The sequence below is a fragment of the Neltuma alba genome, unplaced genomic scaffold, assembly GCF_004799145.2.
Source record: "Neltuma alba isolate B1F8T4 unplaced genomic scaffold, ASM479914v2 tig00011202_pilon, whole genome shotgun sequence".
Classification (NCBI taxonomy): Eukaryota; Viridiplantae; Streptophyta; class Magnoliopsida; order Fabales; family Fabaceae; genus Neltuma; species Neltuma alba.
In genome coordinates, this window is record NW_021635926.1 from 54,594 (window position 1) to 75,569 (window position 20,976).

At 31.1% G+C, this 20,976-nt stretch overlaps 1 protein-coding gene across 1 annotated transcript; it reads right to left on the minus strand.

The window, feature by feature from the left end:
• Positions 1–16,895: 16,895 nt before the first annotated feature.
• Positions 16,896–19,561, minus strand: LOC114762255 (uncharacterized). Its single transcript, XM_028951717.1, has 3 exons — positions 19,392–19,561; positions 18,069–18,274; positions 16,896–17,339 (listed from the first exon to the last, which is right to left on the minus strand). The coding sequence occupies exons 1-3, from the start codon at positions 19,479–19,481 to the stop codon at positions 17,075–17,077; spliced, it is 561 nt and encodes a 186-aa protein (XP_028807550.1). The 5' UTR covers positions 19,482–19,561; the 3' UTR covers positions 16,896–17,074.
• Between the last annotated feature and the right edge of the window lie 1,415 nt (positions 19,562–20,976).

Here is a 20,976-nt window from a genome sequence, read left to right on the forward strand (position 1 = left end):
TTCCCCATAAATGGCCACAATATCTTCCTCCTTCACATGTTCATGCCAATATATAGATTCTATTCACAACACACACACGCACACATCAGCTAATTGTAATATTTTCAGTTTCAAAATTGAAATAATTAGAGGAATAGAATATAATATTTCTACATTTTTTATATTTTTGCTGTGCTCTTTGACTTTGAGCTGAGGAAGACACTTGCAGAGGGTGAGGACTCAGCTAAGATTGGCACACCCTTCTGCCTCCATTCTCCTTGTACCCTCGAACGGTAGAAACAGATTTCAAGACTTTTTTTTTTTTTTGGGTGCTTCCCAACTTCACGTTGAATTTTTACCGTCGCTGCTCAAGTTTTAATTTGGGACTGGCATATAGTTTTTTTTTTTAAAAAAAATATTAACATCATTTCATATTTAGAATAACTTATAAGTAATTTTTTAATTGTAATTTATTAAATACAAAATAAGTACGTGAGAAGAGTTTTCTTCCAACTTATGTGAAACATGCTTATGGGTATTTTTAAATGCTTTCACAAATACTTTTTTGGTTCTATTTATAAGTCACTTCCAACATATTTTACACAGATCAAGAAAAACTTTAAATTTTATTAACTCTCATTTAAAATTAAACAACTTTTCAGTTTTATTCCTATTTAATATATATCATACCTTGTGTAAATAAAGTCAACACAATAATAAATAAAAAATAAAATTATGCATTCATATAAAAAAAATTCTCAATTCCTTATAAATAGAACTAAAAAATATTTTTTTTCCTACCATACAAATAAAACCGAAGAAGTAAGTCCTTAGTGACAGAATATATGAAAATGAATAAATAATAATATTATTACCTCACATATATAAGCACGTGATTAGACCTGATTCGACAAGGTTAATACATAATATTAACTTTTATTTTAAAAGAAAAAGGCAAATGCCTTCACTGCGTCCATCACTTCTACCTCCTGACTGCTGAGTGTCTCAGTCACTCAGAGTACCATTTCCTCATTACATCCTTCAAGAAAAGAGGGCCAAAAAAAATCTTAAACAAATCATGCCAGATTTATTGGAAAATATGTTTCGAGCTAGAAAATTGCCAGCTAATTTCTCACATTATCATGTGACTTTTGCACTGGGAAAAAAACAAAGAAACAGATATGTATGAACAAGAATCACAGCTTGAAAGTAATCGCACTTACCATATACCAGAGCTCAGGGAAGAAATTGCTGGTTGGCTCAGATAATCACAGTGACCAAATAACTTTTTACTATAATTAATTTATTAATTAATATGCCCCAGCAAAGCTGGCTCCCGCCGTCACTGCAAATAGCCAAATGCCATTCACACAAGTCTGATATTGATCACATCAAAATTGCAAAAGGAAGAAAAAGTGCAGCAAACGAAGCATGAATGAACTCAAATCAAACGACACATGACGACATTGAACGACAACCACAGATATATATTTGACAAATGACGATTTTAACGTTGAACCGTTAAATACCTTACTAATCAAGTATATTGATTATAATTATAATTATTATAAAGACTATTTTTAAAAAAATAAAATATATTAAGATCTTATATTTAGAATCAAAATAAAAATCAAATAAACTTTTATATTAAGGACCAGAGGTAGTGTTGTGTCCATATGATACCTTGTGTTTCTAATAGTATAAAAATTAGTTTGAATTTTAATTTAATCCTAAATATAATACCCTAATTCACTTTGTTTTTCATATTAAACTATTTTTTCAAAGTGGTTATTTTATTAGTTGGACATGTTAAATATTTTATCAACTAATAATTCTATCTAATACACATGATTAGTGAGGATATTTTAGAAAAAACAACACATATTTATTATAAATAAATAACTTAACAAGCTTTTTTAATCTACACAAATCAACCAACTAGTTTTTATCTTAAAAAATTATAAGCATAATCAACCACATTTTGTTTTATAGTAATTAGGACCTATGCCAAACCGCAACCACCCCTTCTAACTCCACTTAGTTGTGATAAAATAAATTACATTCAAATATTGTCCTACTTACTCTTTAATAGTCCGTTTGGTATGATAGAAATAGAAAGTGAGGAAGGAAACAAAATTTAATAAACTCGGTTTAAAAAATCAAAAAATTAAGATTAAAGGTTTTTAACTAATTTTGCTTATTTTGTTTTTATATTACATCTTCTCTTTATCAAAATTTTATAACTCTATTTTTTAAAATTGAGTTTATTAAAAAAATTTCCCTCCCTCTCTCTTTTTTTTTTTTTTTCAATTTCCTTCTGCCAAACATAGAGACTAGTCTCTGCTTCATTACGGCAGAGTTTCAAAAAGAGAAAAAATTTCTCAGGAGCACATGTGTTAGTTTAACACGAGGCAAAGCTCTTTCCCTCTACCCCCAGCGTGAACGACGAAGCAAGCACATATCAAATAATATCCCGATATGCCCCACCCAGGTCTACTTATAAGTCTTGATTTGATTTTTATTTCGTCCTTAAATGTAAGTCCTGATCCAAAATTTAAGGTGTAATAATCATCTGCTGTCAATAATATTCCTGATTTTAATCTTTGAACATAGTCAATGTTTAAGGTAGTGTAACGTTAAATAGAAGACAAAAAAAATTAAATAGAAAGTAATTCTTATATAATAGATTTTGCTTCCTCCTTGATCCATGAAGTTAGTGATATGGCGCCCGTTGTAAAAGAGGCAAACTATGTAAACAATGAAATGAACTTATTCTCTGAAAACAAGAAAAGAAAATAAACGGGGAATTAAGACTTTGATTAGGGCTAGATAATTAATTTGTAAATATTAAAAAATTAGTTAAGTTAGTTATTTATAATATATAGATATCATATTTTTTAAAATACTCCTATTAATTATGTGCATTGGAATTCTTACTTGGTAAAAACTCTTTATATATACAATCACTATAAGATTATTTGATGATAAAATAGATAAATATTAGAGACAAAATAAATTAAAATTTATATTTAAAAGTAAATTAAATTTATTAAAAAAATAATTTCATATGTTTCAACGAAATGAAGTCTTAAATACAAGAAGATTGTCCACGTGAAAAAAAGTACAATAAGATTGTTGGGTCACGGAAAAAAAGATTGAATAAACAAGTTTTGGGGCTTGTTGAATAGACTCGAAAAAATGAATAAGATATTTGAATGTTCCCTGCGAAGGGTAAAGATTGAAGAAGAATAATAGAGATGTAACCTAAAAAAAAAAAAAAGAAAGAGAGAGAGAGAGCAGAGAAGCTAGAGATACCCCTAAAGGGCATAGGCTGAGCCCTAAAATTGGCACACTTGCACCTAAAGGTAACATAGTCAAACACAGACGAAGTTGCCTTTTATAATCAATCTCTTTCACTTTCCCGTCACGTGATGTACGGCCCTCCTGCCTCCTATCTCCAGCCTCCGCCCCTCTCCCTTTCATTTGGATCTCCCCTACTTCCTTTCCTAATTCCTTTTTAATAAAAATAATTCACATTAGCCAATAAAAAATAATCCGATTAATAAGAAGTCGGTTCATAATTATGAGTTTGAAGATGTAATAACTTTATTAGTGAACAATTTGTAAATGCCTTTTGAACATGAAATGAAAGTATGAGCTCTTAAAACTCAACTTACCTAAAACTTTTTATATAAAAAAAATAATTCACATAATTCATCATAATTTAATTTATAGATATTTTAACAGATTGTGTTCACTTTTTAACTCTAATACATGAGTATTTAATGTCTGTACTCTATTATTATTATTATATGTTTAAATCATTGAAAAACTTTGCATGCATTATAAATTTTATTCAACAACAAATATTCATAACATATTATCAACATACTACCTCCGATTTTAAATATAAGAATCAGTTAACTAATTTGAGTAAATTAAAGAAATTAGTTGAGTTAGTTATTTGTAATAAATATGTATTGTTTTTTTAAAAATATATTTACTAATCAAGTGTACTAATTAGAACTACTGTTATTATTATAAGAACTATCTAAAATAAATAAATAAATATAAAAGATAAGATGAATTGAAATTTTATATTTAAGATCAAAATAAAAATTAAATAATTTTTTATATAAAAAACTGTTACTAATTTTTTCCCCATACGGAGGAAGGAGTAGTAGTAGGGGGTGTTTGGCTAGAAACCAAACTAAATTTTAGAAGGTTTTTACGGTTTATGAAGTAAATATGTGGAAGAATTTACTTTATTTTACAGAAAAGTGCTTCTGAAACCATGATTTGAAGGTTGCCAATCATCCTATAGTCTACGTATATAGCTACCCAATAGATATAAGAAGCGACAGAACCAGCGAGGCAGCTTTCCCACTTAAGTACAATTTCAACCTCAACTGCTTATTGGCAGACAACACCAATTTTGATGAAAGCTTTTAAAAAAATTAAATTTAATAATATCAACCAATTTCTTTTTTAATAACAAAAAAAGTCACGCCACATCTTGACTTATCCACATGAATTGGGGTCGAGTTACATTATTGGTGTAAAACTCTTTCAATGATAATTTTCTCTTTCAATTTCATAAGACTCGAACTTAATTAAAGTAACATCTCAAACAGCACTTAATTTTCTCTCCCATCGTAATTACATGAACATATCTTCTTTTTATATATACGTATTGATCGTTTAAGCGTGATTTACTTGAAGAAATTTTTTTTAAAATGTAGAAACCAATTGAAGGATGTAAATCTACCGAACATTTGCTTCAATAAGGGTGCATGTTTCTATGTTTTTTGAGTCAGTTTTACATCTGGTTTTGGTTTATTTATCCTTTAATTTATATATACGAATTGGAGAAAGTCAAAACCTAGATAGTGATGGCCAAAAGCTGTTTTAGTGCCACCATATTATATATATAACACCTTGAGGGATGAGCCCTACATATCCAATTATCCAAACATGACGATTATTGAATTGAAGTTTTCTAAATGCTTGCTAGCTTACATCCTTCTGGTCATAATATACATTTTTTAAAAACGCGTGAAAGCAAAGCAGCCTAATGAATAGTCAATTACAAAAGCATATATACGACTTAAATAATATATATATATATATATATATGAGAATTGACCTATTTAATTAGAGGATTACAACTCATGATTCCTGCCTTTCAAGTTTTTGTTATTAGGAGTATTAAAAAAAAACTACTTTTTCAGAACACGAAGAAGCCATGAAACGGGAGCTATTTATGGACGTAGTGGCCGTGAGGAATATAAATAGCTCCCAAAAGTCTTCCAAGAGACTCTCTAATAAACTTTAACTTGACCAAAAAAAATAAACTTTACTTTAACATGAGTATTCACACACTACCTTCATCATCTTCAATCCTTAATGTGATATCTAATTTGTATTCCAGTTTTAATTACAAACTAAACTAAACTAGATCTTGTATTAAACATCAAGAGGAGTATATGAATCAATATTTATACATACATATATACTCCCTCCAGTCTTAAATATAAAACCCATTTTGCAGTGGGTCTTATATTTGGGATAAGAGGAATATATATATTTTGCAAAAAGATATTGGAATATTTTTGTATAAGCTACTGAATCTCGCTAAAATTATCTCTTGACATACACGTGCAATTTAATTTAGATGAGTAATTTACAAAATAAACTCTTATCATTGGTCTCTTTTATTCCGGAATAATTTAGGTGACTGTGTATACTCAACATTTGAGGTAGACTAAAACCTTTTTTGTTGAGTATTTACGTTGTTGAATTCAGATAGATCAATATCGGATGCACACATAAGAGATTTGGAAGCCCAGAGAATACTACAATACTACATTTACGAAAACAAGCAGACCTCATGCGCATGCATTGCAATATATATATTATTCACAAATCTAAATAGTGATGTTTTTACTAATATATATATATTGATGATGCATTAACAAATTATAAACAACACAACTCATATCAAATTATATATGAATATATATATATATATATATAATATAAAGGAGGGCCAGTTTAATTTTTAAAGAGAAAGCACAAAAAGAAGCAATAATAATTGAGGTGCTCAAGGGAGTGGCTTAAGGTTGCGACAATTAATAGTATATGGGACATATAGCTATATAGATTGCAAGAGAGGCAAAGTTGAGACCAAGTCAAGCAGGTCATATGATATTTGACCCCCCCCCCAATATTTAATTGTTATATATATAATCATAAAATAATAATTAATCCCCAGTTGCTTCAGGCAGCTAGCAGCTCATATCTTTCTCTTTAATCCTCTCCCCTCCTCTCTAAAATCACACTCAAGAACCCTTGGGATAAAAGCTTTGTCTTCATATATGGCACCTTTAATTTCATCAAGCATTCATATCTATGCATTTGTGTGTGTGTGTGTGTGAAGAAAAAGAATTTGGGATCCTCGTATTCACTACTGTCTTCCATGTTTCAGGCTGAGGTAATATATTCAGATAAGACTTATACGTTAAGTTACAGAAGACGTAAGTGAATGAGGTTTCGTTTCATTTTCCCCTGCAAATATTCACAAACACTCACTCAAAAAAAGCTGGTTCCTGTTTTTTACACCCACGCACGTATCTATCTATCAGACTGACAGTCTTTCTCACGGAAATTAAATTATATTCCTAGTTTTTGACCACAACTTCACTTCTCGACACCCACTCTCACTGAAAATTTGATTATACCTTTTTTTTCCCCCTCCGAATAGAAGAGTGTGCAGTAATCAACGAGATGAAATTACAAGGAAGATCGAACACACAAGCTCTCTACCACACGATCATTAGCAGAATTTGATTATACTATGATCCCCTTATTGCCCTATTTTAGCATTAATTATTTATAATTCATCTCATAATTTTCTTTCCATGTCTAAAAGCATACGCTTTGAGATTTAAATTTGGTATCACGCGCACTTCGCTCCTTATCATACCTCAATTTGCTTTTGTCTTAAAATATATATGTTTCTTTTTTGTTTTTGTAAAAGAAGTTAAAATAAATCCCCGCCCCCTTTTTCCTTATTTAATTAATTACAACCCCACCCCAAGAAAATAAAAGAAAAAAATTAACTAGCCATATGGATCAGGAGAAAGATTAGTTATTGGTCGAACTAGGGCCACCTGATCATGTCATTAAGCAGCCATATGGATCATGATATGGATTAATTAATTAAAAAGAAAAAATATTAAGCAGGAAATGCAGTCATATGCACAAATGTGTGCTCCACCTCAACTAAACCCATTGAATTCTCAGCCAATAATCATAAACAAAGAAGCGAATGGAGGAAAGTGGTTGGGTGATTGAAGGTGGGGGACCGTATGAATCTGATTTTGTGGTTTTGGTTTGATGTTTTCTCACTATCTTAAAAATAATAATTTTATAAATTGTTTTAGTTTAATATTATCAAACAAAAATTTTAGTTATGTTCCGTACGTAGTGAATAGGGGTGTGCATGGACTAGACTGGACCGGGTTTGTCATCAACCCGAAGTCTGGTCCAGTAAAGACCTCGGGCTGAAAAAAACAACCCGAGGTCTGGTCCAGTCCAGTGCCAACCCGAGGTCGGGTTGGACTGGACTTGGTCCTTTGGACTGCCTGGACTAGTCCAGGCAGTCCAGAGACCTAAATTTATTTTTTTAAAAAAAAATTTTCTTCGATAGGAAGCAAGATTGTAACTTACTATATAAAATTTTGCACATATTTTAATTCAAAATTTATCAAATTTGATCATTCCTTTTCAATTTCCCAATGAAGTCGTGTTTTATTAATTAATCCTCATCAATATAGATCTTAAATTGTAGAAAATATATATGCATGCTCATTACTTCGAAAGTTAATAGATAAATCTTAATTATTTGAATAGATAAAAAATTTATATAGAAATATTAAATCAAATTTAAATTATATAAATAATAATTTAAAAAAATCGGGCTAGACTGGACTGGACCAACTGGTCTGAGGGGTCAGTCCCTAGTCCAGTCCAGCCCGATGAGACCAGTCCGGTCCAGTCTGGTCCAGTCTTATTTCGGGCCAATTTTTTCTGGATCGGATTGGACCGGGTTTGTTCGGGTTGGACCGGACCATACCAGACCACCGGGTTTTTGCACAGCCCTAGTAGTGAATATAATAGGACAAGACATGTTTTATCCGGGGTTTTATTTACTTATTTAGTTTTTATACAATAGTCTACACCCATTTATTATCAGAAAAATATAAACCACAGATATATTAAATCTATATCGTACCTAATCGGCTAAATTTGAGAACTTTGCGGGATTCCTGAATTGAAGGAAGCAAAAAGACGATAATGAAATTCGATACAACTTTTTGTTGCTTGGAAAATCAGCAATTTTTTTTTTATTCCCAGTCATTTTCCTTGCTATCATTATCATTATATCCAATTCTAATATGATATTAATTTAAAAAAAACTAACTGTACATCTTCAAATGCATATCATCAAGCTGTCAATAAAATCTACTATACATATATAATATTAAAATTATAAAAATTGTATTGCTTATAAATTATAAATAGTATATTTTATTTTTCAGACTAATTTTTTATTTGAAAATGTGTCTAATTAGTGAAAAAAATTTGATTAGGGTTGTAAGTTTTAGTTCTTGTTTCCAATCAAATGATGAGGTGTCCTCAATATGAGAGAACAGGTCAATGTGACTATGCTTACAACTTTTGCCACAAACTTAATTAGGTCAACGATGAGATTGGCCATCAAACAACAAGAATAGGACAAACAAAAAAGCATTGTCCAAAAAAATCATTTCGAAACACAAAAAAAACATGCATATGAAAAAAAAAAATCAAATTATCAATATAAAATCTAAAAACACACACACAGGACCCTGCTTACGAAATAAAAAATGTGCTGACTTATTTCAAATGCCATGTAAGTTTATAAGGCAAACTTTAAATTTGGATCAAAGTGTGCAGCTTAATAAACTTTATCAGCAAGAAAAGCGACAATTTAATAACTGCCACATTTCTGCCATATCGTTGTTCTCCCATTGGGCACCATATGACATATTTTTTTAATCAAATTAATTAATTATTTTTTGAATGAAACTTTAATTATTGTTAATACATATTAATGTTATTGCTTTGTCACAATAATGGAAAGCCCTAATCAATCACCATTGCAATTAAGATACAGATTAACTGGAAGAGAAACAACTTAACCAACATATTAGTCGATTAATCAAATTCAAATCACTTGTGTCACCAAAGTCACACCTACCATTTATTATTAATTAAATCAAATCCCCGTCAAATTATTAAATTGACTGCTTCAATATATTGTAGTTTTTCTTAATTTGACTGGTCGTTCAGCTAGATTCCAATGATTAATTATGACCTAATGGGCATAGCTTATAGATCAGGTGGGGTTTTTGACCGGTTTGGAGCTATTGTTTTGGTTTTAGTCTAGCAAACATTTTTTAAGCTTGGTAGTTTAATCGAATTTTTTTGGATTATTAGCTTAGTATAATTTGAATTAAAGGCGAGCATGAGCAATTAATATTCCTAAATTTGGATAAACTCCTCTGATGCTTAATATAAAAACTAATTTGAAAGTTAATGTTAGTCCTGTATATAAGAGTTATTTGATTATTTCACATGTTTATTAATTTTTTTCTAAATTAACCCTATTAATATTTTTCCAATAATAATCAAGTAGGAGTGGGAGTGATGAAATAAAAAAAAAAGGATTAGAGTGTTTTAGAAAAAATATATCATATTAATTAATTTAACCAACGTTCTTAATTTACTTAAAGTAATTAATTTCGTTTTTCATTAAGGACCAGAGGAGTGGTATACATTAAATTGGACAGTAAAATTTTTATTTTGATAGACGTAAATAATGATGAAAAATAAAATTCTAACTTTTAATTTAAAAAATACTGGTATCATTTAAAAATTAAAAATAAATTTAATTTTTTTAAAACAATATACTGATCTAGGTCCCGTTTAAAAAATTGTGCGGTCTAGCCGTCTAGTGCATCGAATTTGAATCCACTCTCATTGAGCAAAATCTTCATATGAATTTCTGTGGAAAACCATTTTTGTTAATATAAACCACAGTAGCAAATTACATCATTTATAAGAAATAAAGCCTACAGCTTATTCATCACATTACACACGAGAAAGTATGTTTGATTCGCATTTCGCACACACACTCTTAAATGATATTAGTTTTCATTAAAAAAAGTATTTATGTTATTATTAGCTTAACTTAAACCACATTAACCAAGATCATCAACGCAATTCCTTACTAATCTCAATTATTAACACATTTTCTTTTGAACCCCAGTGCTAAGAATTAAATATAATCTACCCATCATGCTGGCGATTTCTGGTTCATCTCCACTTAAAATAATCCAATCAGAGTTTTGGCGAGTGGACCGTGAATAATATAATTAATTAATAAATTAGTGACATCAATCCTTTTCTCACTGCCATCAAATAAATAAACACAGAGAGTTAGATAGTGATTTCTGATTGACATGCACTACCTTACACATATACATTCACTATCATCTATATTAATCTACCCATCATTCTGGAACCATCTCTTTAATTATTTATTTATTTATTACTTATGGATTGAATTATTATTAATAAACAAGCAAGAAGAACACTGAAATTCTTCAGAAGCAAAAATTTCAGATCTTCTAATCGAAGACACTGCAGACAGTACTCCACATGCCCTGATTCCCCCAACAGGCTGGTATGATTATCAAAAGCGAATTTGATTAATTAATTAACACTGAAAACAATCGGAAAAAAAATCGAATTATTCAACTATTGAGAAAAATTTTGTATAGGGGTAAACAGTGATGTAACATGCTTGGGATTAATTTAATTAATTAAATCAAACTCGGTGAGGTGGATTTATTATTAATATATTAATTAATTATAATTATCCATGTGTTTGCTTGACAAGTGATGACTCTATATATATTCTCATTATAGGAAGATGCTTCTTGGAAGCTTCATTTCACATGTAACGATGTCCTCCACAGATGATAACGTGGCAGCATATGATTGGCTATGATTACTGTTTTAGATGCTTTACTTAATCATTGTGGCATGGATATAAACCAGTCAATCTGAGATACAAGAATGAATATGAGGTTATCATTACCCATATATATGTGTATGTATGTAGAATAGGCCACTAGATGCATGTTGACCACATATAGGCCATTACATATATTAATGCAAACGTTGCATCATGTATGACTGTTTAGGGCTATGATTAGAATGTTCAAATGAAATGACACTTTAAGACAAGTTATTTTTCAAATAAAAATAATTAGTTAAAGGAGTTTAGATTATTTAATTGAAAAGTTTTACAATGAGTTAAGAATACTAAGTAAGTGTTATATTCTTTCTGTTTTAAATAAAAGACTCTTATACTCCTCCTGTCTTAAATATAAGACCCTTATACTAGTGGAGGAGTATTATGTCAGGAAAAAGTTCTTATGATAAGGATTAGACAGAATACTTGCCATTCATTAATCCATTATTATTATCATTCAAAAAAAAAAAAAAGAAATAAAGGGAGGTGAAAGAACTAGTATTCCCAACCAGGCATATAAACACGTATAGTTGGAGGAAAAGAAGATGCTATATATTGTCATAAACTGGGCAAAGCTGAGAGCACGTTGCAGCTATCCTGAACCTACATATAGATTTGGCCATTCCAACCTCTCTTTTTCTGTCTTCCTGGTTGAAACCTCCCATGCATGTGCACTGTACTATTGATCAAGCTGCAGAAACACAAAAAATAAATGCCCAACTTGGCCACCCATATATATATATGTGTGTGTGTGTATATCTGAGATGGTGATTTATCTGGCCTCATTTGAAATTTGCTTATTTAGAGAAACTAGGCTGATTTGTCTCAAAGGTTAATGGAGAAACAATGAATTGCAAAGTAACAGTAGAAAAACCTCTACTTCGTTCTCTTCTATGGACTCAGGTCAATTCAGAGTAACGTGGGAATTTTTGTTAATATTTAAAAATATTTTATGAGGGGGGGTTTTGTTTTTCAGTCTCAAAGTGATCAGAATGTTCGTACCCGTACTGGCCTAACTCATAATACGTACGTATAATTATTGGACTGTAATTCATGTCTTTTAGTGTTTCCTTTTGACCACTTACAGGTTTGAAGAATCCAGAAGCCAACTATTCATCATAATCAGATAGATGTGTCCTCTTCCGTATTACCCAGACGCTGAAAGCCAGTCACACTCGCTTAATTTTTTTTTTAAAATGAATTTTACGCTATACGTGGATTTAATGATATTAGATGAATTTAATCAAAACTTTGAATATAATGGCTCTTTGTTGGAGCTACATTATTTTCTGCAGAGATGTGGTGGTCAGGGCAGGGAAAAGCAAGAATATTTGGTGAAGAAGAAGGACAAAAGATGATTACAGTGAAATAATGTTGGGGACGTGATAAGGAAAAAAAGCTAGTAGGATTTTCTTAGAGGCCATTAATAATGGGGAGAATTAAATTAGACTCCCATAAAAAAAAACAATAACTATAAAAAAGTCCCAATAATAAGAGAGAAGTTGTCAATTCCTATTTGAAACTTGTCTTACCAGCTGCTCAGTTGCCACTAAGATTTTATAGGACTTTATGGTAATTACATTTTTTCTTTACTTTATTGCAATTTTCCGTTAATAACTTATGGATCTATCTGTGTCAAACCTGGAAAGAGCTTTATGCGAGTGATATCATCAGCTGTCAATGTTTGGCAGAACTGGTTCGGTTTCAAAACACTTGCATTTTGGCCATTAACAAAATTCCAAAATTTTTAATAATATTGTTTGACATTTTTTAATTTGTCCTTATCATAAAAAAATTTAAAAATTAGAGTGGAGTCAAAGATTTATTATGGGGAGCTTAGGGTGCATGGGTCACATAGCCGTGGTTTGTAAATAGTATAATTATCTTTGTTTTTTAATATACTCGACTTCTGCTTGTTTGACAAAATTTAAAAAAAAAACTTAAAAAAAAAAGAAAAAAATTGCTGATAAATAACTGTTTGGAGAATTAATTGTGTAATGCTCCTTGAATCCAATGTTAATTTGGGTTTAAAAGAATTTGAAAATAATCTATATAATTTACTCAATTAAAAAAAGTTAAGAGAAAATGTGCTTGAAAAATGAAACCCAGACCAAGTCTGTTCTAATGGAAATATCCTAAAAGTGGGGTCGTGAAATGTAATTTGGTTTCTGTGTGGGGAGAAGAAACTATGGTTGGCAAATGACAAAAGGATAAGGAAGGGGAAGTACAAGAGGGTACCAAATGCATTGATTTGGTAGATTAGCTCAATGCCTAAAAAACTAAAAAGGGTTTCTTATTTGTTTAGCATCCCAAATTTAAATATCCAATTCCCTGTGTTTGGGGTTTTGTGCTTCTTTTTAACTATTCCTTCCCTCTTCTCTTTATCTTAGAGGACCCCATCACATCCCAATCGTCCCCCACAATCCCCCAACTACCCCTCCTACATTGCCACATTTCACTTTTCTAAATCTCCCTCCATGTGCTCTATTAATCTTTCCCTTATATTCTAACTTAATTATAAATTAATGTTCAAAGTTTAATTCTTCCATAAATTTCCAAACTACTGCTCATGTCCTTATAATAAGCTGTAAGTTATTCTTACATACTAAAAAATATATTAAATTAATAAAATTTTCTAAATTCATCTTTACTACAGTTTCATCTCTATCTGTATTTACAAATCATTCTTACTTTACTTTTTCTTCTTTCTTTTTTTTCTAACCAGAATCAAGTAAGGATAAAAATAAAAAATGATCATTAAATACTCTACAAATCACTTAATATTTAGGAATAAAATGCTCAAAGAGTATCACGCTATGTTGAATATGTACCTTATACCTCATACTCCTCCGGTCCTAATTATAAGACCCAATTGACTTATTTGAGGAGATTAAGGAAGTAAGTTAAGTTGGTTATTTATAATAAATAAGTGTTGTTATTCCTAAAATATCCTTGCTAATTAAGTATATTGGCTAAAACTATCATTATTAGAAGGATTATCTTGAAAAAAATGCATAAATATAAGAGAGAAAATGGATTGGGTCTTATAATTAGGACCAAATAAAAAGTCAAATTGGGTCTTATAATAAGGACCGGAGGAGTATATTGGATTTGAGATGAATTCTACTGTTTCTTATTGATCAATAACGTGGATTTTTGCCCTTTGAATATTTTACATTGGTCTATGTTTTAATCATTTTTAGAATAACTAGATATATTTATCGTCTATTTTATAAAATTGTTACATCAGCGATACCATTCATTAATTATGAATTGTGCGGTTTATTATAAAATTTATTTTACATACTGATATTTTTTGGCCACATATATTGATATTGATCAATGTATTTAAATAATTTCCAGACACTTGCGTATAGCACGGCATTAAGCAAGCATGTTACATCGATGCATTAATGCTCTTTTTTTAAAATGAAAACTAAATAAATCAAATAAAAATGTAATTTATTGCTGCAAATTAAATCTCGAGTCGCATGCTAATAATTGAGTTATATGCATGTTTATAGTTTGTAAGTGATGCAACTTGCAAGAGATTGTATGTAAATATAAATTAATATTTGACCAACGGATACTATATTTTAATTACCAGTGGTATATATATTATACTATATAAAATTGTATAATAAATGATTAAAAATTCAAATAAAACTTTCCCCTTACCCATGGTGTGGATTTCAATTTCTTTGAGAACACCAAAGTCTGCTTGATACTAATGCATGTTTAAAAATTGGATATTTAAATAGTTGCCAGTGGATGAAATTACTTGTGTTCTACTCATGCACAATAACCTTATGACATATCTACGATATTGGCATTTTATTTGGGGGTGTTTGGGTGGAAATAAATCATAATTTTAAAAATAATTTTACGGCATATGAAGTAGTTATGTTAAAAGAGTTTTATTTTGATTTATGTGAAAGTACTTTTTAAAATTTTTTTCGGAGTTTCCAGAATACTTCAAAGTAAATATGTGTGAAGATTTTTGTTTTGATTAGAGTGAAAATATTTTTTAACAGTAATTTTTGTTTCACCTAGACACCCTCTTTGATTTGGTGCCTTTATACTATTTTGGCACAAAAAATTAAGAATATACTCCCTCCGTCTCTTTTATAAACAACAACTATCATCATCCTCTTGTTCTTAAATATAAGTAACATTTACAAGCTGTCTTAAATTTTTATAGCAAGTTTTCTAGTTTGTCCCCATTAATTACTTATTTTAATATTCAATATGTTTATTGTATCATTTTTCAAACCATCATCTCTTTCCATCAGACATTCTCTCTCTTTTATAATTATCTTTATTATAATAATTTTCTTATACTCTCTTTTCCTATAAATAAGGGTATTTTGGAGAAAGAACTTCTAATTTTTACCTATTTATTATTTTCAAATAAATTTTTGATCTATGTAGTGGAGTATTATGTTACTTATAATAAGAGACAGAGGGAATACACTTTCTCTCTGGTTCTATGTATAAGATTATATTAATTAATCCATAGTTACTATTAAAAATAGTTAATTATTTACCTTTCATTTGTAAAAGTTTGTTATATTTTTCATAAAATACCTCTTAATTTAATGATTCAATAGCGAGAGAAAGCAAAATTAATTCAGTATTTATTTTCTAACACGGGTGCTTTGGACAAAAAGATAATAAATGAGAGAAATAAAATGGATTTATGAATAAGACCAAAATAATTTCACAAGCAACTTTTATAAAGTAGAACCAGGGACTAGTAGTATTTAATTTTAAATTTTAGATAGATTCCACATGTCAAAATTTTGTGCATTTAAAATAATTCTGGTCTTGTATGGTGAGCCTCCCTCAAACAGTTTGTAGCCTAACATGTCTCACACATGTTAGGCGACTCTATAATATGGGCCTTTCGAGGCCCAGGAAGTGACGGAGGAAGCTCTCTTTAACAAAATGCTTCATGGGCCATATTTCAAGCCCGTGTATTTTGTTCCATACATTCTCTTTTTTGATCAAACATTCTCGTGGGCCTAGGGTCAAAATACTTTGGATCAGACCCCCCATCCGGATCAGACTCACTTATGTGAACTTTTATATTTTGTGTTCATTTTGTAATAAACACTATATTGTATTCTCCTGGATGCCTTTTATCCTCTATTTCTTTTTTTGCCAATTTGAAAACATTAGTTATTTGGTTTCTCCTGAAAGTGGTTTTTTAAAAAACTTTCATGTAAGTTGAAATAAAACTGCTATCATATAGTTGCTTTGTTGAGTTCTACCGGCATACGCTGACGTTGAATCTAAAAATTGAGTCTCACACGCACGCATTAAATTTATACGGCAAAGAATGCCCAATTTTTTAAAAACATATGATCATGTCATTTTAAAATTTTGAATTAAGTTTAAAAGTACATTCAGATGAACAAATGAACTTCTAGAAAGTTTGACAGAACTTTTGGTTTGAAAAGATGTCCCCGTATATTCTTAAAAATAAATAAGAAATTTTAAATCATTCAGAAATATAACTAAGCATCTTTTAAAAAAATTAATCCCCCCAAAAAGAACTTTTTTCAAAACAAGCCTTCAACTCTGGATGGTAAACGATGCAGTGAATGCCAGAAGCATACAGATTTTCTTATTGGTATGTATATAGTATTCCTTCGGTTCTAAATATAAGAATTACACTACAAAAAGAGTCTTATATTTAGGATCGGAGGGAATAAAACGGAAAGAATAAAATTTGTAGCAAAGGCACCAAAAATGAAGCAGCCCTGTGTGAAGAAAACAAACAAAAGAATCATAAAATGGTAGACAAAGTAATTGAGTATGCATATATCTTAGGATCAAACTATACGGAAACCTTAAAACAGAGATTATGGGATTGATGAATCCATGAAATGGAACAATTACTTAATCACATTGCTGTCAAAGTAATAATCTAAGGAGGGTGTGAAGTCACTTGAAGGTTCCCAAACCGACACCAGTGTCAGGAGCACCGCCATAAGGTTGGAAGCTGTCTCTGGCTCTTGAGTAGTTGATGTAGAAGAACTCTGAGACGATTCCTGTGAAGAAGACGAAAGCTGCTCCGGCGGCGAACACTCCCTTCCTCACTGTCTGGCAAGATGGTGGATTGTCACCGAATATGGTTCTGTACTTTGTGTGATACGCGTTTCTCACTGATCCTGCCAACAAGCATACTTCTGCTATGAAGAAAAACACCCTGCATCATACAAACAAAGCTCAGTTCAAACATAGCAAAAACTATGAAGTGATCTACATAATGATGTGTTTGGATTAGAGTTCGCAAAACTTGGGTTTGGCTCAAATGCAGAACGTATGACAAAGGCCATGGTTGTTTTGGCTCAATGTGGGTTTAGGGGTAGATTTGCTTTGCCTCACATGTGGTTCTATGGGAGATAAACAAGAAATGTTATGGTTGCTCTGACTCTAATGTGGGTTTGGGTCCTGCGAAGGGGAAATGAAACATCATCTAAAGATGAGTTTGTTTTTCTGTGTTTGGCTGCCTAAACATACATTTTTGAAATACAACCTTTTCTTGTATCTCGCTAAACATGCTTTGGAATGAATGGTGACAAATGTCCAAACACATCATAAGTATTTCAATAGAATTCTGCATATAATGATAGTCAGTTCAATGCATCAAGAACTATAGAGTAAATAACCAATGAGAAACTCAACATTCTATAGAGGATTAAGTGTTTTGACCACCACAATCCATTACTAGTTTGAGATTCTTTTTCAAATTAATGGAGTGCGAATCTCAAAACTGATCTAATAATCAAAAAACACTTAACTTCTAAAGAAGTTATTATTCAATGAGTATTTATGGCCTTGAGAGTAAAATTAGCCATGAAGAAGTCTGAACTTGGTGAGTTTAGTTGAGAGTTTTCCTTGAAAGCACAGAAGAGTGAGTGGGTAATATATATACCAGCAGACTATGAAAAGAACAACAGCGAGAGCCCTTGAACCTCCGGGGCTGAGAGGCTTCCCACAGCAGAAACATTTGCTGGCGACCATTATGAGGGCTTGACTGACCATAAGGAACAGAAGTGCCCCAACGCCATATCCAGTTGATATGTCTGAGTCATACACACAGTAGTTATAATTCATTTCCTTGTCCTGAACAACTGTCGCCTGCCAAAAAATGCACACAAACATCAGTCTTCTGTTACCCAGCATCCTCAACATTAAATTGCAAGCTTAAGAATCAATAACAACTTTCGTTTCAAATCTACACTCAGGCCTCCAAACTAAGGGCCTTGAAATTGTGGAGGCCCAATTCTTGGGCTTAGATCTGAGCGCATTAATTCTGAAGTCATGTCCAGGACTAAGCCCAACAAATTGGCTTTGTGAACCAGGAGATAACTTAGCCCCATTAACAATTGCATTGATGAAAGGAATAAAGAGCATGTCACCAAAACAAAATAGAATAAAGATCAAGCTTTGGCAAAAATAAAGAGCAAGCACTTTGATATTGGCATATGATTGAAACTTCTTCTTTACGCATATGCATGAATTTCACAGGTATAGATAGGTAAAGAAAGAGATCTGGAGTGCAGAATCAGAGCAAATGTTGTCGGGTATAGGTAGAACTATAAGACATGTACATAGATCTGGAAGTCTACTGCTAAATGTAGCCAAAAAAAGAAGAAAAAGAAATCACTATTACAGTATGACTCGAACGTCACAAGAATGCATACTATTCAAGATTGTTTCATTTGGAATATCAAGATGAATTAACAGAAGCAAACCATTCTGCAGTAGACAAATTCCGCCAACCTTAGATGGATCACGGCATAGAAACAGAGGAAAGATTGTATGTCGCTTAAGTTCAAACACATAGTAAACGCAAAGAATTATGCTTTATCCCGTCCACATTTCTCAGACACAAAAAATCATTGTATTCAGACTCATATTCTCATTTCCAAACCAAAAATTAGCAATCAAGGAAAACCAATCCATGTTCTTTCTCTTAAGAAGATATTTGGCAAAACATTCACAAACCCAGAAACAAAAACATTAGTAAATTCAGAGCAGATTCTCATTCCCAAAGAATTTCTTGGGGGACCAAGGAAAACAAATTCACGTTCTTCTTCTTTAACACATATTTACGACCATTCACAAACACAAAAACAAAAACATGATTGAACCCGAATCAGCCTCTCGTACCTTGTGATGTGATAAGAGAGACAAAACATAGCAGATAGTGAGATATAAAAGGATGAAAACTGGAAGAAGATTGAATACTCACAGTGCTCCTTCTTTGCTCGGCTGCTACAGCCAATGCAAAAGCGATCAAGTCGATTACGAAGACAGAAATGAGCAAGATCTTGGAAGCCATGGAGGATGAATGAGAGTGCCAAAAGCAACAGAAAGCAGCCTGATCTCTGTATATATGCTCTGTTTCTCACGGCACCCGCAATGGAAGAGAACCGGCTCTCAAGCAATATAGCAGAGGATTCAAGCTATTATACAGTAAATGACATAAAAGCATGAAACTTATTTAAAATAAGGAAAAGCAACAAGAGGAAAAAGACGTCGCACCGATGGACTAATTCTGAAAATGCGTATTTCACCTGCCAACACTGAAATTACTTAACAAGCCATGGCCTTTACTCGCACTTTGCTTCAGAGTTTAAGCTTCACATACAAGCCTTATATGCTTTTAATTTTGCTTGAATACTTAAAAAGTTATTGGAGATGGTTATGTTTCACGGTGAAAAAAGATATACGTGTCTATTAATATTAATTGGCCATTTGGGTTGTTTATAGGTATTATCTGCGTTAAACTTCTCCTACATTATTATTTTTGTTTATGGTGTATCATTAATAAATATCATACTTTTTTCTCGCAAAAAAAAAAAAAAATTCATGCTTTAAGAATCAGAAAGGTTAGCTCATAATGAAGAGATCTTTTGTTGGATTGTAAGGATTATATCATTTTTAAATATTTAGGGGATGAGTCATTAGATTGTGCAAGCTTTGAGGTGGAGGCAAGTGGAAAGAGGAGGAAAAATCATATTTATTTATTCTAATTTTCGTAAAATCATTTAATTAAAATTAATCATTAATATCTGTTTTTTTAATTATAAAATTTGACAAACAAGAAGAAGGGGTGAAAGTTGAGAAAGGAAGAGTAGATGGAGAGGGCATTATGGGAATTGGATGGGGTCAAGTCGGTGGGTGAGACCCGCCCAAATGTTCGTACGTAATGAGAAAGGTTGGAGGAGAAGCAAATAGACTCCCCATGTTTATTTATCATACTTATTTTTCTTTTTTCTTTTGAAAACACCAATAACATGCATGATTTTGGGTTATTGAAAAATTATATTGATCCAGTTTTCATAAATAAAAAAAAAGAAGAAATAAAATAAGGAAATTGATTGGATATAAATATTGGGGGGTGGGTAGGAGAAGGTGATGGAATAAATGAATGAATTGGGAAGGAAGGAAAATAAGTGAAATGTCACAATACAACAATCATCAAAGTCTTTCTATTTATATGCCTTTTCCTTTATTCTTCCCCTCTAAGCAACCTTATCATCACGCATCTTTCATCCATGTGTTCCCCGCAGGGTCATATTCATATGTTTTTTTTTTAAATTTTATTTTAATTATATGTAAGATTGAGTTGGGATTATTTTAATCACTTTGATAATTAACAAACAAGTAACAAATCATTTTTGAAAAACGAAGCTTTAAGTGATTCTGTGTCTATATATATATATATATATATATATATATAATATCTAATAAATATATTTTCGCATAAGGTAATTAGGTAGTGAGGCCCAGTTTTATCAAAATGGTTGCAAGACTGGTTCTTTTGATATTTG